Source organism: Arachis hypogaea, chromosome 1 (genome assembly GCF_003086295.3).
Source record: "Arachis hypogaea cultivar Tifrunner chromosome 1, arahy.Tifrunner.gnm2.J5K5, whole genome shotgun sequence".
NCBI classification, from domain to species: Eukaryota; Viridiplantae; Streptophyta; class Magnoliopsida; order Fabales; family Fabaceae; genus Arachis; species Arachis hypogaea.
In genome coordinates, this window is record NC_092036.1 from 7,221,137 (window position 1) to 7,244,953 (window position 23,817).

The 23,817-nt window shown below is 33.3% G+C and overlaps 3 protein-coding genes across 4 annotated transcripts; 2 read left to right on the plus strand and 1 right to left on the minus strand.

Moving 5' to 3' along the window:
• Positions 1-5,461: 5,461 nt before the first annotated feature.
• On the plus strand, positions 5,462-10,367 carry LOC112793383 (protein NARROW LEAF 1). Of its 2 annotated transcripts, XM_025836227.3 has the most exons (7): positions 5,493-5,725; positions 7,073-7,115; positions 7,660-8,152; positions 8,261-8,404; positions 8,824-9,064; positions 9,159-9,659; positions 9,776-10,367. In XM_025836227.3, exons 3-7 carry the CDS (start codon positions 7,664-7,666, stop codon positions 10,207-10,209), a joined length of 1,809 nt encoding a protein of 602 aa, XP_025692012.1. In that variant the 5' UTR covers positions 5,493-5,725; positions 7,073-7,115; positions 7,660-7,663; the 3' UTR covers positions 10,210-10,367. The 2 variants fall into 2 exon arrangements, with proteins under 2 accessions (XP_025692013.1, XP_025692012.1); XM_025836228.3 differs by lacking the exon at positions 7,073-7,115 and having other exon boundaries at positions 5,462-5,725.
• Positions 10,368-12,356: 1,989 nt separating this feature from the next.
• On the plus strand, positions 12,357-14,857 carry LOC112793426 (uncharacterized). Its single transcript, XM_025836230.3, has 2 exons — positions 12,357-12,532; positions 14,365-14,857. Exon 2 carries the CDS (start codon positions 14,405-14,407, stop codon positions 14,690-14,692), a length of 288 nt encoding a protein of 95 aa, XP_025692015.1. The 5' UTR covers positions 12,357-12,532; positions 14,365-14,404; the 3' UTR covers positions 14,693-14,857.
• Positions 14,858-15,760: 903 nt separating this feature from the next.
• On the minus strand, positions 15,761-17,654 carry LOC112793410 (tetrahydroanabasine acetyltransferase-like). Its single transcript, XM_025836229.2, has one exon. It carries the CDS (start codon positions 17,482-17,484, stop codon positions 16,060-16,062), a length of 1,425 nt encoding a protein of 474 aa, XP_025692014.1. The 5' UTR covers positions 17,485-17,654; the 3' UTR covers positions 15,761-16,059.
• Between the last annotated feature and the right edge of the window lie 6,163 nt (positions 17,655-23,817).

A 23,817-nucleotide genomic window follows, 5' to 3' on the forward strand; every position in this document is an offset into this window, starting at 1 on the left:
GGGAGATCTCAAACAGGATACCTATTCACATATGGTGGTACAGCTATATCTTGGAGGTCCACGAAACAGACGATTGCTGCAACATCCTCTAATCATGCTGAAATACTGGCGATTCATGAAGCTAGTCGCGAGTGTTTTTGGCTGAGGAGTCTGATTCAATATATTCTATCATCACGTGGACTGATTGATCATAAGATAGCTCCAACTGTCCTGTTTGAAGATAATACAGCATGCATTGCTCAACTTAAGGGTGGATACATCAAAGGTGATAGAACAAAGCATATTTCTCCCAAATTCTTCTTCACTCATGACCTTCAAAATCAAGGGACAATTGATGTCCAACAGATCCGTTCAAGTGACAATCTGGCAGATTTATTTACAAAGTCACTCCCAAAATCCTCCTTTGAAAGATTGGTACATGAGATTGGAATGTGCCGATTTCGAGACATTAAATGATGTCGGCAAGAGGGGGAGACTGTACTCTTTTTCCCTTGGTCAGGTTTTTTTTCCCATTGGGTTTTTCTTGACAAGGTTTTTAATGAGGCAGTCCCCATCACTAAAGGATATTGTACTCTTTTTCCTTAACTAAGGTTTTTTTCCCACTGGGTTTTTCTTTAGTAAGGTTTTAACGAGGCAATAATCCTAAATGGACATCCAAGGGGGAGTGTTGAGATAAGATTTGTTACGTGGATGCCCATTTATGAAGGGCGGTGTAGTATTCTCAAGGAAGAATGCTTTTAATAAGCATTTGAAAATCTATCCTATGTACATTTATAAATAGAGGTCCAAGCCTCTGAAAGTTACATAACAACAGAACAAAATACTATTCTCCCTTCCTTTTCATACAAATAAATCAATCCTCTTTTATGCTGCAATCAAATACTCTTCTCCTTGTATTTCTACTACAATTCTTTCTCTTCTTTTATTTTATAAGTATTTTAAATTCTATTTTCTATTACTCTTTACATATAATATTAATAGCAATATTAATCATCTTTATTATATTGAGATTGTAACAATAAACAAATGCGACTCTCCCTCTCTTTATTTTTAATACTTCTTTCTATCTTTGTATATATATACACAATACAACATTTAATTTTATCATATATATATAAATTATTATTGAGCTAATTATTTTAATACTAGAGTCTTCTATTTATACAACTTTATATATATATATATATATATCTTTTATTTTATAACATAAGTCACTATTATTGACTACTTTAATATGTAGTCAAACTTTACAATTTATATTTGACTTTATATCTAAAACACGTTTAGCATGTTATAAATAATTTGTAGCATTCTTGAATCTTTTAGAGTTTTATAGAAAATATCATATGAGTTATAAATTCTCAAACCTTTGGTAATATGTGGAATCTTCTAGTTTCTTTTGTAATTTTATCCAATTTGACAATTTGCTTATCTAATGATCATTGATTCTAATACGGAGGTGGATACAAATTAATTTATTTTATACAACAATGGCTCCCTTAAATCAAATTTGTAGAATTTATTATTTCAAGCATCTTCTTCAACTTGTAAAATAACTCTGTGTTCAATGAATTTTTAAATATATCCACAACTTGTTCTTTAGTATCACAGAATTCGATCACAACTTCTTTCTTATTCACCAATCCTCCAATTTTATGAAACCGTATATCAATATGCTTTGATCTCTCTTCTATTGGACAATATCAGCTCCTTATTGCAAATCTGGTTCAATAAAATTTCACAGGTTTTGATCCTTCAAATGGGTAGACATCAAAGTCTTCCAGTAACTATAGTCGAATTTTCCATCTAATTTGGAACTGGATGACACAACATTGAAAGTGTTTGCCATACTAACTTTATGAACAAACAATTATGTGAGAACCCTCTCACACCTCACCAACTCTCATATACCAGGCGCTGGATTAACCAGTTTTGATACTAAATGTAAGTATAATACCTAATACACCATGGCTCTTGGATGCTGTTAACCAACTCCTCCAAATGGTTCCAAAGCCTCCTTCTATTAGCTAAGTGTGGACTTTCATATACAGTTATAAACTACCTCCTTCTTATTATCTGAATTTATAATTCTCATGTGTATAAGCTAATCTTGAATAGAAATAGGTTCAATATTCCAAAAATCTTTATTCCAAAGACACCAAATGCTGCCAGCAAACCGACTGACAGCTTCACTGATACACCAAAAGTCAAAGCCTAATCTTTTAATAATATTTTTAGCCTTGTTTCCTGATACATGAGATTTCAAAAGCATATAGAAATTAGCATTGTATCTATAAGCAATATATTTAATAATAATGGGGAACCCTCTAGAGAGAGTTCTTCTATAATTCCAAATAATAAAATTCATTAAAACAAACAAAGAAAAAGAGTTCAAAATTCTCTTGATGGTACAGGTAATCATGCTTCTATAGGCTTTGGACTTGAGGGAGATTCTTTCATATCCTCATACCGATATTTGATGACCATATCTTCCAACCCAGAACTCTGTTGTTTGTCTCCTGGATCGATTGGGTTATTAGCTGCATTGCTGCCTCTGTGTTCTGTATCTTGTTCTCCCATGAACCTTGATATGATTACACGGTGGCATAGTCCATGATACTAGAGAAAGAGATGCGTCTTCCATTGTTGTGTTCTTTGGCTAATTTCTTTTGGAGTAAACTAAAGCTTCTCCAGTAATCGTGGTGGCTATTTTTCTATTTCTCTTTATTATGTGTATACTCCATGATATTTACTTGGTTCTGATTATTTGGCTTCTCATGATTTTGAGTGATGCTTGATTTGTTTTGGTGTTAATTTTGGTTTGGAATTTTTTTTTCCTACGTCCAAGACTTTCTCCTTTAAGCTTTAGGTGGATGCCTTACTTTTTGGATGACTCATTTAGGCTTGCAGTTTATGATTATGCTTGTAAGCATTGTTGCCATATTTTCCTTGATCTTGCATTTTTGCCTTGATTGGATTCTGATTGTACCCATTTCTGCCCGTAATATTTTCTTACATGCTCTCATTATTGTCATCAAGAGTTTTCTCTGATAAGACTTGGAATTTGAAACCATAAATTTTTTTTTTGCTCTTGCAGATTCCTCCATTCTAATTTTACTCCTTCTAGGATTGTGTTTGACCAGCCTCCACGATTCAAGAGGATTCTCATTATTGGTGAGTTTATTATTTTTTTTCCTCCTCGTTAATAGTAGGATTATTCCTTTTCTCTATTGCTGACTCTTGTGTCTCAACCTATAATCCCTGATATTGCGCCATAATAACCTCACTCCCATTAGGGGTTTCCTTTTCTAGTGATCCCATCAAGTTACTGTTATTTTCGTCTTCTCTTTTCTGTTTCGGTGTTTGATCACCGTCTATGGCTGCCTAAAACACTTGTTTGAGCATTTCTCTCACAAATTTTGGGTAATTTTTCATCCTATGTTCGTATGGCCCACACTTAAAACATATTTAATGGAGCCCTTCGTTTTCGAGTTTGAATTCTTTTTCCAGAGCCGTGAAAAAGAGTACAATTTTCTTCCTTAAATCAATTTCCATACATATGCAAGCAAATTTTTTTTCTAGAATGTATCGATGTAAGCTCATCAATCTTTAGCATTGTTCTTAAGGTTTTTCCTACCCTCCAAAAAAAGTATTTATTGTAGAATTTTGCTGGAAGATTTGAAATTTTGATCCAGACAGCTACCTTGCGTATATCTATATTTTGTGGCATTAAGAGAGGTCTCCACATTATACTAGGAGGTAGTGATCCACTATCATCCAAAGTCCCTCAAAGAGGGCGTACGAGTAGTCTTCTTGATTAGAGAAACGAATCAAGAAGAAGTTCTCCTCAAGATCTATGACTCGAACTCTATCTTTTCTAGCCTATTTTTGAGAACCCATCTCTCCACAGCTTGGAGATTGAGGTTTTCACCAAGGGGTTTCACTATCAGTGATAGCTTCCATGGCTTGCACCAATCTTTATACTCCTTCAAAGTGACTTTAATGCTTAGTTTGGGATTGAAGAGAGTCTCCAAATCTTTTCTAGCCTCCAAAAATTTTTGATTCGACATGTATTCCTCTGCAACCAGTTCAGCTATTTTTTTTGGGTCGAGATTGTCAAAACCATTGCCAACCACCATATCCAAGTAGGGTATCTTCTGGTTCATGTTTTTTCTATCAATAATTCCTTCCTAAGCCTCCATCGGACTAGGGAGAGGATAAGTTGTGTCCATATTTCAATTCTTTATAGACTTATAAATTTAATATTTTAATTTTGGTTAAACTATTCTGTTAATTTTTATAATTTTACTAAATTTGTAATTAAATTTTTATATTTTAAAAAATTTTAATTGGGTCTTTACATTAGTTTTAAATTTATAATCACATCTCTACCCTTCAAAAAATATTTAACTTAGTAAAATATACTGATATATATTTATTAGTGGTATGAGATAAATAAAAATATTTTTGATTTAAAATTAATATAAAAGTTTAACAATTTTTTTTAAAATATAAAAAATTAATTATAAATTAAAAAAATATATAAATTAACAAATAATTTATAATGACTTATTTGATATTTTTTCATTTAGAAACTTATAAGTCAATCATAGAATTTTTTCAAAATTTTATTTGGTACTTTATTTTCCTCAAGTGTATAAGTTTATTATAAAATTTACTAAAATATTATTTGTACACTAAAATTAGTCACTAAAATTAGCTATCAATATATTTATGTAAATATATATGGTTTAGTTTATTTTTAATATATATTTATATTTTAATATATATTTTATATTAATAACTGATTTTAATAACTGATTTTAGTATATACGTAGCATTACTCTAAAAAATTATTAAGGACGGACTTCACTTATTCTTCTATTAAAATTTTAGTAAATTATTGTTTAATATATTTATCAAAAATTAATCTATTCTAAAATGGAGAAACGGGAGTGAATAAAGTCAATATACATTGGTATTTAGAGAATATCTTAAAAGTATAATAATGTGCATTAAATAAGGCTATTAATAAAAAGAGACAAGACATTAATAAATGAGAGAGAAAATGTTAAAATATAATTAGTGTGAATGATAGTAAACGACATATTTATCCTTAATTTTAAACTAACATTGAAAACTAAAAAGTGAAAGAGTTTATTAGGATATTATTATTTATAAAACTATTTAACTTTTTATTTTAACAAATGTATGATAAATATATTAATAATTAAATTTTGTATTTTACATTTTTAGTTCATAATTGTCAGTGTTATAAAGACACATGTTTAAGTTATTATCTTAAAAAAAATTTTAAAAATATTTTTAATAAAAAATAAGAATTGTTCTTTTTATAATAGAAAGAAAAAAGATACATAATCTACAATGCATATTTTTCTTAAAAATTTAATAAAATAGAAAATGATTTGTACTTTATTAGAAAAAAATTAAAATAATAATAATAAAAAAAAAGAAAAACAGAGCTTTTCCCCAAATAAAGAAGAGTCCACTCGAGTGAACCACCCCACGCGACTCAGCACTCAACACTCACAACACTCAGCACTCAGCAGTGTTGATGAGCAACAAAGTTCGTATCTTTCCTCAGCTTCATGCCCCGTGATCGCTTATGCACTTCTCTATTACCTCACCTACTCATCATGCAATTCAAGGTTTCAAGTATGATTTGAATATGCTCCAGACCGAGTTGTCTTTCACTCAATTCAAGGTTTGAACTTTGATACTTTTTTCATGCCCCAAAGATGTTTGTGTTAATGCTTTTGAGTGTAACAGTGTTTGGTTTGAGTTAACTGCTCTGCAATTCTTTTGATTAGTAAAGTGTGAATACGCGTTATTAATTTTAGAAGTACTGTTTCCGATTAAGTGGGGTGCTTGTGTATATGGCTGTTTAGTATTGATGTTACTGTATAATTGTATATATCTAGGCTTTGATTCATGAGTAGGTAGATTAGAAGAAGTTTGAGGTATGGAGATTTTGAACTTCTTTAGCCATATTTGGCGTTAGGCCTATAAATAATAGTATGCTTAGTTTATAGTAGTCCAATTAGTAGTATGAGGGCTAGTTATAATATGAATTACTATAACCACGAGGACCAGCACTAGTAGTAGTTGCTTGGTTTGTTTGAGTGTCATGCCCTTCGATTCGATCCTCAAGGACAGTGTATATGCATCAGGTATCGGGTCTCCCACCCAATTTAAGGTGAACTCTGAGGAGGCTAGGGATTAGTCGTTAGCTACCAACCGATAGATACCCGAGGATTAAAATCCATCAAAATAATAATATTAAAATCCATTAAGTGAAAAGTTAACCATTCTTTGAATTTCCTCGTTTGGAAATCGGAATATTCTCCATGTTTGGCCTTCTCAAAATTAGTTTTGGCTTCCAATTTTGTATCCATTTTTTCCCCTTCTAGTTATTTGGTTGTGCTTAAATCTTAAACAAAGATCAATTTCTGTGATTGAATGCCTGAAATCCTGACAAACCTGCTTTGATTGAGAGGATGGGTTGGATTAGGAGCGGTCCAAAATTTTATTTTTCACCTTCCTTACTGGTTTCTATGATGGTTTTGTGTGTCCCTAAATGGTAAACTCAAGAGTATAAGTTAAGATTTTAGAAAACCAAGTTATGAATACATAACGATAAGTTAGGTCCTTAACTTGGTCTACTGGACCTCTTTTTTTTCTTTTTTCTTTTTTTTTTTCTTTTTTCCCTTTGATTGAATGATTAAAATCCTCAACATGAATGATGTTTTGTGGATGTCTATTGCCTTACTATTGTTATTGGTTTATTGCTGAATTTGAAATATTGTATTTCCTTAAACTGAGTATTGCAAAGAATGGATTAATAGTTGTCAGGTTCTGTTCCTAATACCATTATATGAATGACTTCTATTGCCCTTATGCATGGGGCATTTTCATTAAACAAATATGTATTGTTTTCAGTTTTTCATGCCTCTGCTGGTTCTTAATGTGTTTTCATATATGTTGAGTGGAAAGAATCCTAATTATATTTATACTGTTCTTAATGTGATTTGTTCCTGTGCTGGTGTAATAGGTTGCTTCTGGAACGTCCTTGTATGCATTTGCTGTTCATTCATGTTAGTCTCTATCACTCTTCTATAGCAGTATGCTGTTTAGTTCTTACTTTTGCAGCTCTTTGAATTGCATACCCATTGAATATTAATGTCATGTATAATATATTGGAATAGCAGTTTGAATTGTAATAGTTTGTAGTTGTAGGAATGTAGGTGCTAGTTGTCCTCACTATCTTTTACAATATTTGTCTTCCCTTAATCTTCCTTATTGCTTGTTGCTTTCTTTGCTGCTCCATTTGATGTTTGTGAGTAATTTAGGGTTGATCTATTACTTTTATTTATTTTTTTTAATACTTTATGTTTTCTCATTTGCATTTAAAATTTATAGACAACAGTATAGGCATATGAGCTGAATTTACCAAGACGAACCCCCTAATGTTGGTAGTGAGTTTGATCTATAGCTCTGTTTAGTTTTGCTGTCCTACATTTAATCTAAAGTTGAACTAAGACAGTGATCCTATTTACTATGCTCTTGTTTGTCAGATTTAAGTTTAACATCTTATCAATCTGCATTTGTTTATATAAGAATACTGTTTTATGTTAATAGAAAGATGGAGCGCACCAGATTTAACATGAGGGGTCGTAACTCTGGTTCAACTCCGTCAGAAGAATCATCTTTGGACCTTGAAAGAAATTGTTGCAGTCATTCTAATCTGCCTTCACTGAGTCCACCAACACTACAACCCTTTGCCTCGGCTGGGCAGCACTGTGATGGCAATGCTGCCTACTTCTCATGGCCAAGCCGCTTGAATGATGCTGCGGAAGAGCGAGCAAACTATTTTTTAAATCTACAAAAGGGGGTACTACCTGAAACACTTGGTCGGTTGCCAAAGGGGCAGCAGGCAACCACATTGCTTGAACTCATGACAATTAGGGCATTTCACAGCAAGATACTGCGTTGTTACAGCCTTGGTACAGCAATTGGTTTTCGCATACGGCGAGGTGTATTAACAGATATTCCTGCAATTTTAGTATTTGTTTCGAGGAAAGTTCACAAACAATGGCTCAGCCCAATCCAATGTCTACCCACTGCACTTGAGGTTGTTGACAATATTTAATCTGAATCTACCCTAACTTTTTTAGATATTTAGTAATTATTTGTTCTCTAATGCCTAGTGCAGCACTTAAATGTTTAATATGTAAATCAGGGGCCTGGTGGAGTATGGTGTGATGTAGATGTGGTGGAATTCTCTTATTTTGGTGCCCCAGAGCCAGTTCCAAAGGAACAGCTGTATACAGAGATTGTAGATGACTTGCGTGGGGGTGACCCTTGCATTGGTTCAGGATCTCAGGTGTTTCTTTGTTCCAATTTAAAATAGAATACTTTTGATTCATTTTATATTGTGTAGATTTAATGACGAAAGAAGGCTTTTTGGTCTGATAATGATGTCATGATAAGGTAACCGTTGTTACTGTCCTTTTATCGGTTTGCCAATTATGATGTTAATTTTAATGTGGTTCTGTTGCCAAGAAAGCATTTTCTACATGATTCTAACTTTGTTGGTTGTATGTTGTGATTTCAACTAGTACTGTAATTGTTCTATATGGTCACCTCTGAAGTTTAATATCCTCATGTGTGGACCTTCTATAGTCCTCAGATTTCATTCTTCATCATTTTATTGTATCTATTACTTTTCTGGAACCATAATGGTGTCAAATTCCTGTATTCATGAATCAGTTGAATTTTTAATTGCTTACTTCCTTCGTACAGGTGGCAAGCCAGGAGACATATGGAACTTTGGGTGCCATTGTTAGGAGCCAAACAGGTAGTCGGCAGGTTGGTTTTCTCACAAATCGACATGTCGCAGTTGACCTGGATTATCCGAATCAAAAGATGTTTCATCCTCTTCCACCCACCTTGGGACCTGGGGTTTACCTTGGTGCAGTAGAGCGAGCAACTTCATTTATAACAGATGAACTTTGGTATGGCATATTTGCTGGAATAAACCCAGGTAACATAGTTTTATAGGCCTGATAAATTCTATTGCACCGACTCAGATTTCCTCATGCGTAGTCATCCTTCATCACGGTGTGTTTCTCTTGCAGAGACTTTTGTGAGAGCCGATGGCGCATTTATTCCTTTTGCCGATGACTTTGACATGTCCACTGTTACTACTGTAGTGAGAGGCGTTGGAGATATCGGTGATGTAAAAATTATTGACCTACAGGCACCAATTAGTAGCCTTATTGGAAAACAGGTGGTGAAGGTCGGAAGAAGTTCCGGCTTGACTACAGGCATTGTTTTGGCTTATGCCTTAGAGTATAATGATGAAAAAGGAATATGCTTTCTAACAGATTTTCTTGTGGTTGGCGAGAACCAGCAAACGTTTGACCTCGAAGGAGACAGTGGAAGTCTCATCATGTTAAAGGGTGACAATAGCGAGAAACCACGGCCAATTGGGATCATATGGGGAGGAACGGCTAATAGGGGCCGCCTTAAGTTGAAAATTGGACAACCTCCTGAGAATTGGACTAGTGGGGTTGATCTAGGCCGTCTTCTCAATCTACTTGAACTCGATTTGATAACAACAGATGAAGGACTAAGAGGTTTGTCAATTTTTTCTCAGAATGATCTGTTTTTTTTTTTTTTTTGTTACTCTTTTCCGTCATTCAGATCTTGTGTTATAAATCCTGATTCTGTTTTTTCTGCTGTCACATATTAGTGGCGGTGCAAGAACAAAGAGCTGCTTCTGCAACCGCGATTGGCTCTACCGTTGGCGACTCATCAACCCCTGATGCTATGCTTCTGAAAGATAAATCCGTAGATAAGTACGAGTCACTTGGTCTTCAGATTCAGTCCATTCCCTTAGGAGTTGAGACTAGCAACCAAGACATGAAACCGTCGAATATGGAGACTGAATTTCAGTTAGAAGATGGGATCAAGGTAGCTCCCAGTATCGAACACCAGTTCATCCCGAGTTTCATGAGCCGGTCTCCACTGCACAAGAACAGCATGCAGGAGCGGGCTGCGACCGAGAATTTGTCCTCGTTGAGGAGTGGCTGCGACGAAGATTTATGCGTTTCGCTGCATCTTGGTGATAACGAAGCAAAGAGAAGGCGTTCTGAAGCATCAACTAGCACTGAGGAAGCTCAGTGAAGTAGATTATTTACATGAGCTGGATGAACCTGCTTGTTAAAAGATTCAATCATTTTTAATTAGTCCCTTTTTTTCACCGGGTAACGTGTTGTTTGTAACATTTATGATACTGTATTTTATGCTTCGAAGCTGAGACAATGAGCAATGATCTTTGTGGAGTTCGCTGTCTATGAAAGTGAATCTGTGGTTAGAGACAGAGAAGAAAAGTTTGTCTTGGTGTCTAGTTGATAGCTTTACAACTCCTCCTTTTTCTAAAAGAAGAAAACAAAAAAATCTGAAGATCATAGTTCCATTCAAATTAGTCAAACATTTTACATTTCACGTATGATTAAATTCTGATCTAACAGAAAATCACAGTTAACCCTTGATGCCTACAATAAATAAAAAAATTCCAATTACAAACTACAAAAAAATATAATTAATATTAGAATTTAATTTGGATGGATCGGTCATTCAATCAAATTCATGTGTTTAAATTCATTTTTAGATAAAAAAATTTAAAAATTAATTATTTTTACTCACATAACAATACATAAATAATTGTTTTGTATACAAATTTTTTATACTAATAGTATATAAGAATTAAATTCTTAATATAAAAAAAGTAATTCAAATTATTTTTGCGTATTTGATTTAATATAGATTCATTGATATCTCATATCTATATAAATCCTTGTTTAAAAAATCAGGGAAAAAAATAGTAACACAACAAATTAGGGTATACCTAGTCCGGTCCGACTCGAAAGTTCGGCCCATATCCAAACACTTTTGAAGTTAATTTTGTGTAATTTTATCGGTCTAGGATTGAATAAGGGTCTCAAAAATAGATTCGGTCAATTATTTAAGGTCGGATTCGGGTCAAGACGAACTCGGCTTCACCCATTCTGTAGGAGATTAAAAAAAAGTATATATGTTTTAAATTAATTTTAATATTATGTTATATTAATTAAGCTTATTGTTTTATTTTTAATCACACTTAGTTGAATTAAAAAATAGATCAAAGAAGCACCAAATTAGAATTTATGGACAAATTCAAGTTCAAATATGAATATCAACTTCTTAGTAACAAGTAGGGGTGTGCATGGGCGGAGTGAAATTGGGTTTGATGTGACCTAAACCCGACCCGAAATATATACCGGGCCTATTTTAATAGACCCAAATCCGACCCTAGACCCAATGAAATCTATACACTTTCGGGTCACGATTATACCGGGTAAAAACCGGGCCGTTAACATTACATTACCTTGATACCTTTTTATAAGCTGCTAGCATGTGAAAATATTCAAATTTCCAAGACTCCAACCATTATTTGACATGGTAAAATTCATTTGGAAAAATATAACAAGAACCAACTCTTTTCTAAAATTAAAGCATAACCATAATCAATACTAATATTGTCTAATAACACCAAATATTTAAATCAATACAAATAACACAACATTATGCATTATATAGTCTAAAATCTTATGCATTTTAAACATAAAACATTAACTTATAGTCTTATAATAACTAATAACACAAAATATTAAGGTTTACAATACTTAAATTCCACATAAAAATAGCCATCATCTATCAGTAATAACACAAAATATTAATTGTGTATGATGATCGGGCCACCGGGCCGATTTCGGATGACCCGAGCCATGGCCCAGACTCGACCCGAAATAATGATCGGTCTATTTTTGAGATCCTTACATGACTCTAGATCCGGTGAAATCACATCAAATTAACCCCTAAAGTATTCGGGGCTGGACCGGGCCATACACATCCCTAGTAACAAATACAATTTTTTCTTCTTTACAAATAAATATATCATAATTTTTCGATATAAAATTTATCTAAACCTAAACTTCACTGATTTAGATGCGATTTTAGTGTGACCTAAAAGTAGTATGACTTCATTAAATTTAAAATCGAATAAAAATTTTTAAAAATAAACCCAATCATTATTTAGAGTCGAACACAAGACGGTCCGACTTCACCCTGTGCATATCCACCCCTACAACAAATAAAAACATAAATTCATGAAAAGAAAAACGCAATAACCATTAACTACCCTTATCTCGCCGGATAAGTGTACCCGCCCTGCGCCAAATGAAAAATTGAAAACTCTTGAATTGCTCTAAACCATTCCTTTTTGCCATTCTAGCCAACGCCACAAAAAGAGAGCGACAAAATTCACCTATCTCTGCCAGAATTCAAAGCAGGTCTTTGCATAACGGAATCACCAGCTGTCGCCATTGTTGAAAAGGAAGCATTGCTGTTGTCGCCACCGCCGAAGGAGATCCGCCGCTCCTTTTTGCTTGCTTCAACAAAATCGCAGGTTCTTAATCTCTTCCTTGGTTGTTTTTGCTGTTACTTGAATATGATAGTGAAGGAAAAGAGTCTTCTGTAAATTTGATTATATTATTAGACAACCAAAAAAGCACAAATTAGGATGACGAAATCGGAAACTAGGTTTAATTAATTATGTGATTTGGATTTTTCTTGTGAGTTTGGAAGTGCTTTTGTGGTTAAAATATGGGTAAATTGAGTCTCAGTCTTGCCTTACTAGCTGCATTTTTTTTAATTAGTTGTGGAAAATATTGCACGTCTAAATAGTTCTGAAGTTTGAGAATAGACTTCTCAAATGGATTAAGCTGATTCATTGTGGTTTGGAATTGGTTGTTGTTGGATCTGAATTGAGGTTAAGGGCACTCTTTTATATGTTATGATGAAAATAGCAAGTTGAGTTTGAGCGAGAATGGCAGAAGTTTGAGTCTGCTTCAAGTTTAAAGGCATTGCTTGGCGAATCAATCAACCATAGGTTAATCAACAATTTGATGAAATTGGAGAATCTGAGCAGATCGGAGTTTGTGATTGGTTAATCGTGTATTAGGATCGAAAAGGGTAGGTTGGATCCTTAATTTAGTTTTCCCAAAGGTCTGGAATCAACTTGAGTTAGTAGGTTGTTAAACAGTGTTGTTCAAGTTCTGATTTCTCCGCAGAATTAAGTGCAGGGACAGCAACTTATGGAACCTATATCTCGCTGCACAGACCACATTTTTGTGTGGGACCAAATTTGGGTGAAAGCTAGTTGTGTCTAGTGTATGGTCACCAAATTCGGGAGTATTTCAATCTCTGTAAGATTAGATTTGAGTTTTGGAAGAAGGACTGCCAGACTTGATTCTGAATTTCTTCAATAACGGGACAGCTAACTGCTAAAATTTATAATTAAGTCTATAAAGCTTGAAAACATATGAGATTAAAACAAGTGTGAATTTTAGTACCTCTAGTTGTCCCCACCAAATTTTAGCTCATCTAGAGGTCTTTAGAATTTATGGTGATTTTTGGAAGAAAGTGACAGTGCAGTTTTTCTGCTGCAGGGCAGTTTCAATAATTTCCCTTTATCTAAATATGTAGCACCCAAAAATTCATGATTCTTGAATCGTTGGCAAGCTTGTTTGAATACGGAGGTGTTGATATGAAAGTTTGCACATTCTCGTTGTCGTTTGCCCTGGTTTCAATAGCAAGTTTCTCGCACATTAGCGGTTAAATGCCCGTTTTTCCTCTATGATGTGTATAAGTTCGATTTGAGTTGGCCTTAGTAATTCTGATATTTTGATGTTACTTTGGCGATTAGAGGCTGTTAAGAGATTTGGGGATGAGTCTTAGGCCTAGTGACAAGAGTTTGCTGTTAAGAGGTTGTTCACTAAAAGTACCATTTGGTCAATGTCAGTTCCCTGGACTTTTCTTGTAATTTTGAAATGCTTTTGAAGCTGCTAGTTATTCCTGTTCTCACTTTCGATCTAGTTGTGCCCACCAAGCCCATCCAAATCTAACCCAAAATATCGCAAATACTGCACTGTCTTAACCTCAATTGACACCCTTCAATTTCAATTTCAATTTTTTTTTCTCTTCCTCTTGGAATCCTAATCAGTAGCCACAGTCCTATACTCACTAGTCGCTCCAATCGCATTTTACTTCTGCCATTGTTGCCGGTGCTCTCCACTGCGTTGCTGTCTGTTGGTGTTCATTTTTCGAACTCTCCGTAGTCCTATGCTCATTATCCACTCTTTGATGCAACATTGCCCACAAGGGTGGACCAACGAATGCCAGCTGTTGTTTCTTTACTGTTGATGCTGTGAACTAATAAGGATTGTTCTTTCTTGACAGAACTGAATTCAACAACTTAACTATTGTTAGACACGACAAGATGCGAGTTCAGAGACTTTCAGGAATGCAGAAGCAAGTACTCAGCTTATATAGAGGATTTCTTCGTGTCGCCCGATCCAAATCTGATAAAGAACGACACAAGATAGAGTCGATAATATCAGAAGAGTTCCGCCGAAATTCCACGGAAGTAGACCGGAAGAATTTTCAATACATTGAGTACTTACTCCGTCGTGGCAAGAAACAGCTTGATCAGCTTAGGAGCCCTGGCACCACTGGGTTAACTTCATTAGAAGTTGATTTGTCTAGAACCAACAAGACTAACTCTTAAAGTAAGGATTAGAATGCATGTCATTTGTTATTACCAAATAAATATATTTGTAATCATGTTTTAACATCATATACTAATTTTAACAAAATATTTAATTGTAATTTCATGCTATAGATTTGCACATATTGATTACCAAAATATTTAATGGTAATTTCATGCTATAAATTGTTTGCACATTAGACACTTTCCCAAACTTTAAAGACCCATGCAAATGCTTAGCTTTAAGCTAGACTAGGATACTTATATAATTAATTGTATATCAAATTTCATAATTAGAAATGTTACAAAGCCAATGATTTTTGGCCAGTAGTGAACTAATATACTAGATTTTTTTATATTTTATTAGTTTTTTACACACACGCATATACACATAATTTAATATCATTTGTACTCATATTATACGGTCTGTAGTCTGTGCACAGATTGATAGAGCATACATATTAAATCATTATATTTTGCAACACGAATTCCCCTTTTCCCTCTTCCGGTGCTGCCTCTTCCTCTTGTGGCATTGTCCCTCCCTCCAGTGATTACCTTTTCATAATCAAAGTGTTAAAGAAGTTAAAGGCTCTGAAATTCTGATCTGGTTGAAAACCTTTCTAAAAGCATTATTGTTGATATTGTTAATACCATGCAAGGTTATCCTCCTATGGATATTGGCTCTTTATATCTTAGGGAGGTTTGTGATATTCTCGCTCTTGGAATATTTTCTCTTGTTTTTAATTCTCTTTCGCTATTAGTGATATTCCAGCTTTAGATCTCCGGTTCCATAACCCAAGAAAGTGGTGTTGTGAGGAGAATTCATTTTCTCGGTTGTTATGGCTTGAGATTAATGGTGTTCAACCTTGAAGGCTATTAATGGAATTTGGTGTTCATGTGTTGATTTTGATGAAAAATAGCTTCTAGAAGGTTCCTCTGCTGTTAAAGCATGCTTTCTTTGAATATGGGTGAATTTTCTTATGTGGTTAGGGTTCTTGAAAGCTCAGTATGGCCTTCAGAGCCCTTATCTCTTTTAAGCCACAAGGTGTTTCAGCCGTGTCGTCTTGATGTATGCAAGCAATTCTAATGTAGCTCTTGATAAGATATTGAACTTTTATTTCAGACAAAAAGTATTACAAACGTTCAAGGCAACATTAGGAAGAAGAAAGACCCAGAATCACTAGCACGAATCAAACATGAAACACATTGGTTACCATAATTATATATGTACTTATTTTACATTATAGACATCACACCATCAATTTATTTATTATTATTTATCACTAGATGAGAGGTGATTGTAGACACCATAGTCTTTGCATGCATGATGAACACACCAAGCACCCTTTATTATTGTTGTTGTTGTTGTTGTTGTTGTTGCCCATCATCTATGGTTTAACAAGCATGAGAGCTTCCATCTCCTCCTTGAACATGGGCATAGCATCATTAGGTAGAGAAACAAAGATTCTAACACCTCCATTCATTGAAGGATCCAAGTCACTAGGAGGTGAAAAAATGCACACTCCAACTGTCCCAAACATGTTGCATGGTGCCGGTACCATGTTCACTGGCTTAGCCCACCCTTTGTTCATGTTTTCCAACATACCCAAGTGCATCCAACTAGACAAAACCATAGATGCACCGATACCTTGATAATCAAAGTGCTCTATTTTTGTTTCTTTTGTGTCAATAGCATTCCTAATATACTCCTTTGAGAAACCAAGCTTCTTAGTCTCTTTGATCATCTTCACCACATGTGAGAGTGGCTTTTCATTGAGTTCCTTTACTGTTAGCACAACTTTTGGGTCCACAAAAGCATTCCCATAGTACCCTTCAGGCAAAGGAGGAATCAAGGAGTAATTCCTTCTTAACCCTACAACAATAGCCAATGAAGTTTTTCCATCATAGTTGAGTTTCAAAGCTCTAGTTCTTGACCTCCAAACATAAGCACCAAGGGCTTCAAAACTTGTAAAGCTTTCACCCTCCAAAGAGTAATTAATATTATTGCTATAACTTATTTCCTTCATTAAACTCTTTTTGAGTCTTTTTATGCTCTCACTATCCACCTTAAAACATTCATGCACGAGAGTTTTGGTGGTCAAGTAAGGTGAAACTGCGGCCGAGGCCTCATCCATGGGACTTAGCAATGGATGTTCAGTAACTGACCCATTTAGCCTTTCCCTCTCCCACACAGGTTTCACAGATGGCTCGCTTTTTCCGCTCGCAAGTTCAGCCATGGCTTGAAAGAATTGAGATCCTCCAATTCCATCAAAAACAGCATGTGATGCGCCTATTCCAACTGTGAACCCGCCACAGAGAAACTTGGTCACCTTTATTCCCAAGGGATATTGGTAACCATTTTCATCATCATCATCTTCATGAAAAGGATTATCAAAAGCCAAGTGTTTTGCATTTTCAGTGTCACTGCCATCAAGGTAGTGAAGGCAAGAAAGCTTGCAGTTCGCAATGGCCTCCAGAAATGGAACTCCATATGCATTGCAATGGATTCTAAGTTTCCCATCAGCATGTTTTACAAGCCTTCCAGCAAGAGGGTAGTAATAGAACAAAGCCTTGGAGAGTGCTTCTTTGATCACAAGTGCAGGGTCATTTTGGGCATTTTGAGGATCATCAATAAGAATAGTGTTATTTGGTGGTTTAAATATGTGAATGGTTTGACATAGACTATTAAGTTCTGGTCTATTATCAATTGTGGATAGAGAGATTACAGATGAAGGAGTTGGTTTTGATGGCTTTACTAAGATAACATCTTCCGTGGTAAGCTTAAGGTCAAGGAATGGTTTTTTGTATGCCATAGAGAGAGAATATATTTAGTTGTTTTGTATGTGTTATACTATGTGTGAGTTTGAGATGGATAGGATAATATATGGCCATATGCTTCTTCATGTATTTATAGAATTTGCATTGTATGTGCATGTGTTTGTGAGAGAGAACTTACTAATAATTAACAAGATGGAAGATGTTGATAATCTTAAAACATGGTTATTTAAATTATTTGATCTTCTAAAGCTTTATTCTAATATACTAAACACATACATGAGAACACAATTGTTTTTTTTTTCTTTTTTCTTTCTTATCCTTCATTTTAAATGCTTTGTAACCTTTGGTAATAACAATGGTTTAACCCAACATATAGGACTGTAAGTAGACTAAGGTTCCATTTGGAAAACACCAAAAAGTTATTTTTTTTAACTTTTGACTTATAAAAAGTTGCATTAATAGTGTTTGGTACAATTTTTTAGATAAATTTTTAACTTTTCAAAAAGTTTTTTAAGAGCTTTTGAAGAAGTAAAAAAATGTGACTTCTCCTATTTTCAAAAGCTATTTTATCACTCCTATTTAATGCACAACTTTAAAACAAGAACTTTTATAATAACTTTCCAAACACAAAATAATTTATTTAAAAATTATTATTAATAAAAGTCCTTATATTTTAAGCTCATTTTTCAAAAGAACTTATTTAAGAAGTTTAGCCAAACTGGCCCTAAGTTAGATTATAATTTAGTTCAAGTTCGATTCCTTATCAGTTCGATAAACCGGTGAGTTCATGAATTTATGAGCCAAACTTGAGTATAAATTTGAATTTATATATTAAATGAATCGAATTTAAATTTGAATAAACTAAGTTCGTTAGCTAATGAGTCGGTTTGATTATATATATATATTATGTATTTTTATTTTAATTTGTAATAATAATTTTACACAAACACATAATTATAATATTCATATTTGTTAGTAAATTTTTTTTTATATCCAAATTGTAATATTTTTTATTTTATTATAGATTGAATAGATAATAAGTCTTGTTAAATTTTTTATAATAGAAGAGAGTAAAATATCTATATATTAATGATTTAGATAAAATATTATATTAATCTCTAACATTTAAAATAAGTTCTAATTTCATCTCTAATATTTGAAACGTTTTATTTTTATCCTTAACATTTATATCGTTATATTTTAATTTTCTTATCAAAATAAAAGATTCTTCCAAAAATACCCTTTCATCCATTATATTTTCCAAAAATCGTAAATATATCATTATTCATTACAATGGTTATTATAGTAATTTGAGAGTGAATGCAACAAAATAATAAGAGAAAAGCGATAAAGAGGGGAAAAAAAGTATTTTTGAAAGAAAAAATTTTAACGGACTAAAGAACAAAAATAAGATGAAATAAAATATTTGAGATGAAAATCAATCATTACTGCTCCAAAATCTAAGAAAAATTATTTATATTAGTAATTATTGAAAGATGATACTAAAATTGAATGTTATTGTATTTTTAATATGTTAATTGTTTATGTCAAATTTAATAATAGAATAATATTAATTTTGAAACTTTTTTAAACTAAAATAGATCGTTTAAAACATTAAGAATCAAAATATAATTTAGTCCAAACATTTAAAACTAAAATAATATTTTATTTTTATTTTTTAATTTTTAAAATAAAAAGTGTTGTTAAATAGGAAAAAAACTCAACCGACATGATCAGAAAAACCATATATAATCACCATAGTTTTAGCTAACATGTATTTTAATAGCACAAATTAAAATTATTATTAATAAAATATTTTAAATTTTTTATTTTAGTAAATACATAATAGTTACATTGAAAATTAAATTATATATATTTTTCTATAATAACTTTTTTAGTTAATAATTTTAATGACTTTAAGCATATCTTTAACTAAACTCCTTTATAAATAAAATCAATTTTTAATTAATCAAATCGGAAAGTGAACTTAATTTTCGTGAATCTTAGATCTAAGTCAATTCTATTCAACTCAATTTTAATCCTAGTTAGAGATGGCAAAATTCTCCGAGACATGGGGATTTCTACGGGGACTGTCCCCGAATGGGGATTCGACTATGGAGAATTTTTTTTGTGGGGATGGGGACGGGGGACAAAATTCCCCCGAGGTAGGTGCGGGGACCCGAGCGGGGATCTCTGCCTCATTCCCGCTAATCCCCGAAGTTCATAAATTTACTGAATTGTCCTAATCCTCATTTGCATAACTCTTCTTCAATTCAATTCAGAAATTTCTAACGCTGTCCATACTCCATCCAACCTCTCTGCAGCTGCCCTCTCGTCGCTCTCCCTTCTCACCGCATCGTCATACCTTACCGTGCCATGATCCTCACTGCGTCGTGCTCTCTATTTGTGGCGTTTCTTTCCGTAACTTTGTCGTCGTGTCCATTCTCCTCTCTGTTGCCGCGTCTCCAATCTTATCCACTTCTCTATCCTCTGGCTCGCCGTTGCGTTCTCCCACTGCATCATTTCGAAAGAAGTCACCATCTTGTCGTTTAGATTTTTTGTATAAAATCTTATTATTTTTGTATAGAATGGATACTTACATCTCTATTCATATGGAAATTAATAATTAGTTAGAACTATCAGATAGATGGGAAATGGGGTCCCCGCGGAGAATGGGATCCTGTGGAGAATGGGAATGGGGAGCAATATTTTCCCACGGCGGAAAACGGGGGTGGGGACGGGGAGTAAATCTGGGGGCGGGGATGGGGAGCAGGGAGGCATCCCCCGCCCCCGCCCTCGCCCTGCCCCATTGACATCCCTAATCCTAGTAACATGCAATTTTATAAGAGAAAAAGTTTAAGAGATCAGTACTTAATCAGCAAAAGAAAAGTAAATAATCTCACATCATTAAAAATACTAATAATAACTAATTAATAACTTTAAATCACAAATCTACTGTTTTCTAACACTCCTCTTTATTAGGGCTGGCAATTCATACTTTATCCGTGGGTACCCAACTCGGTCCAACCAGTTCGAGTAGGGTACGCTACCCGACCCGCTGCAGGTACGATAGGGTATGGTCCGGGTATGCCTGCGGGTAGGGTAGAGTACGGATTTAGGGTGTACCCTACTCTACCCTACCCGCACCTCATATATAACACATATTTTATAAAAATTAGGTATATAGTGAAGGAAGTGAGAGTTAAACCCACAATTTTCCTTATGTAATGACTTATAAAAAGTGAACAACTACTAAACTAGTTAGTTAATTTAGTAATTTAGAGCATTAGTTTTTTATTTTTTATGTTATTAATATGTATAAAATTCGAAATGATTGAATTTTATATTTACTTTGAAAAAATTTGATATTTTACGGATAAGGTAGGGTATGATAGGGTTTAGAACTTTAGGATGCGGGTAGAGTTAGAGTTGAGAGATTCTCAACCTCCAGATAGAGTATGGTAGAATTTTAATAAAATTTTTAACCCGTAAATAAGATTAGAATAGAATCCAAACCCTAATCTATCCTACCCATTACCAGTCCTACTCTTTATAAAATTAACGAGTGAATTATTGGTAAAAGTCTTTCTTTCTAATCAGCTTCACGTGATAAAGTCCTACTAACACATGAATATTATATTCTTATTATTTAGCTTGTAATTGCTCTATGACCAAGGCGTAGAACATGTATAGATCTTTTCATCATTGTTTATAACCCCCCCCCCCCCCCCTCCTTCTGATCTCTTTTAATGTCATAACAGTTCCTAAGGCTTACAATTAGGTAGGGTCTGTATCAAATTCAATACAGCATTCACCAATGATACACTTCCTTGGATTTAGAACATGTGATATATATGATAAGTGAACGCACATGATACACCTTGGATTTAGAACATGTGATATATAAGTGAATAATGATTATAATCACTACCTCTGTGTGTGTGTGTGGCGGAAATTTGATCCATTTGATAATGGTACCAAAAAGTTGATGGGATACAAACATATGATATATCCTCAATATAAGTTCAAGTCTGAAAAGTTCATAGTGGTGATATAGCTAGTGCTCCATTTTTTATCATCATTGGGTGCAAGCAACGGTTCATCGTATTATTGTAGAACAAATCTTGAAACTTGATATGGTTATGGAATTTCCCAACAAAATCAGAAAAAGACGAAAAAACCAATTAAATAAAGAAAGAAATTGAGAATTAAAATAAATTAGTTCAACAATACAATGACTAAATTCTGATAATGGTCTATGAGATTTAATGTATTTATTATTTTAGTCTCTTAAATTTAAAATTTATTATACTGAGATCTAGCTTCAAACATGCACTATATTAATTCCTGAACTCTTTGAACTCTTTTAGATATTGAGTCAACGAATAGAGTGTTGAACTAACTTTAAATTAGGGGTGCACAGATCCGGTCCGGTTCGAAGGTCCGGTCCGATTCCGAACACTTTAGGGACTAATTTGGTGTGATTTTATCGGGTTTAGAGTTGGGTAAGGACCTCAAAAATAGACCCGGTCATTATTTCGGGTCGGGTCCGGGCCATAGCTCGGGTCACCCGAAGTCGGCCCGGTGGCCCGGTCATCATGCACAATTAATATTTTGTGTTATTAGTGATGGATCATGACTATTTTTATGTGGAATTTAAGTATTATAAATCTTAATATTTTGTGTTATTAGTCATTATAAGACTATAAGTTAATGTTTTATGTTTAGAATGCATAAGACTTTAGACTAATGCATAATATTGTGTTATTTGTATTGATTTAAATATTTGGTATTATTAGACAATATTAGTATTGATTGTGGTTTTGCTTTAGTATTGATTGTGGTTATGCTTTAATTTTAAAGAAGGGTTGGTTCTTGTTATATTTTTCTAAGTGAATTTTACCATGTTAAATAATGGTTGGAGTCTTGGAAATTTGGATATTTTTACATGTTAGCTTACAAGAAGGTATCAACGTAATGTAATGTTAACGGCCCGGTTTCACTCGGTTTTCACCCGGTATAATTGTGGGCCAAAAGTGTATTGGTTTCATCGGGTTTAAGGTCGGGTTCGGGTCTAATAAATAGACCCGGTGTATATTTCGGGTCAGGTCTGGATCCCATCAAACCCGGCTTCACCCGACCCATGTGCACCCCTACTTTAAATGGTCATGTTAGACACCGGACTAAATAACGAAGTTTTATTTTAATGCTTAAACAAGACAAAAATAGAGTCATTTTAGAGAATGAGAGAAGATAATACAGTTTGCACATTATATAAATTCTTCTTCATCTTCTCGTTTTTTGCCTTATTTAAGTGACAAATGATATAATGTTGTTTAGTCCCGTGTTCCATTGTTATCAAAATCGGACCAGATTGGCCGATTTGGCCAAAAAACCGGTAAATCGAACCTTATATCGGTCCGATCCGAGACGTACAAGATAAAGAACCGGTACGAACTGGTCAAATTCAGAATGAACCGATAAAAACCAATCAAATTCGGTAAAGATCAGTCCAACCGAACCGTTTTAATTTCAAAATTTCTTCAAAATGAAACAGTTGGGTTCAACCCCCTCCCTCAAGGATATGAACGATAGTTTCAACCACCAAGCTAACTTACTTATTACTAGTATATATGTAAATTAAAATACATATTGATATCTTTTAGCAAATAATTTACTTCTATTTAATTTATTTTAATTTTAATTATAAATTCACTCATTCTTAAATTAATTATATTTTTATTTAACAGTAATTATAAACTCACTTATTATTTTCTTTTCATAATTATATAATATCTATTAATATTATTTTTCAATAAATACTTGTAGTATATAATAGTATAATAGATATAAACTAATTAATAAATTATTAAAATTCAAAAATAATAGTTATTTTAATATAAAAACAAAATAAAAATATTTATGATAGAATAAAATTAACAAAATACTTATTTTTTCTGTTCCATATTATTTAAAATAACAATAACTAGATATTTTTAAAATATTAGTAAAAATATGTATTTTAAATTTTTAATTCTAAATTTTTTACTATATTTTATTTTTTATTTATATAAGACCAGGTCAATTAGTTCAACCAGTGACCTACCAGTTAAACTAATGATCCAGTGACTCACTAACTTGATCGGTTTGACCACCAGTTCGATTCTGATAACTATACTGTGTTTAGTCTGACCAGTCAAAATCAATTCAGCATCGTCGATTCAGTACTAAAAAGAGTTTAGTGATTAATATAATGTCCAAAATTAGATCTTAGAAGTGTAAATTTTGATTTTGAAAAGCTAAAATGTAAAAATTATAAATCTAAAAAATTATTATAAAAATTTAATTACAATACATATATATAAATA

Bases quoted from the DNA above. Each gene is read 5' to 3' on its own strand.
- LOC112793383 (XM_025836228.3), top strand. From the start codon at position 7,664: ATGGAGCGCACCAGATTTAACATGAGGGGTCGTAACTCTGGTTCAACT. The intron at 8,405-8,823 runs GTGTTTCTTTGT...TCCTTCGTACAG, and splicing joins GCATTGGTTCAGGATCTCAG to GTGGCAAGCCAGGAGACATA. The intron at 9,660-9,775 runs GTTTGTCAATTT...GTCACATATTAG, and splicing joins AACAGATGAAGGACTAAGAG to TGGCGGTGCAAGAACAAAGA.
- LOC112793426 (XM_025836230.3), top strand. From the start codon at position 14,405: ATGCGAGTTCAGAGACTTTCAGGAATGCAGAAGCAAGTACTCAGCTTA.
- LOC112793410 (XM_025836229.2), bottom strand. From the start codon at position 17,484: ATGGCATACAAAAAACCATTCCTTGACCTTAAGCTTACCACGGAAGAT.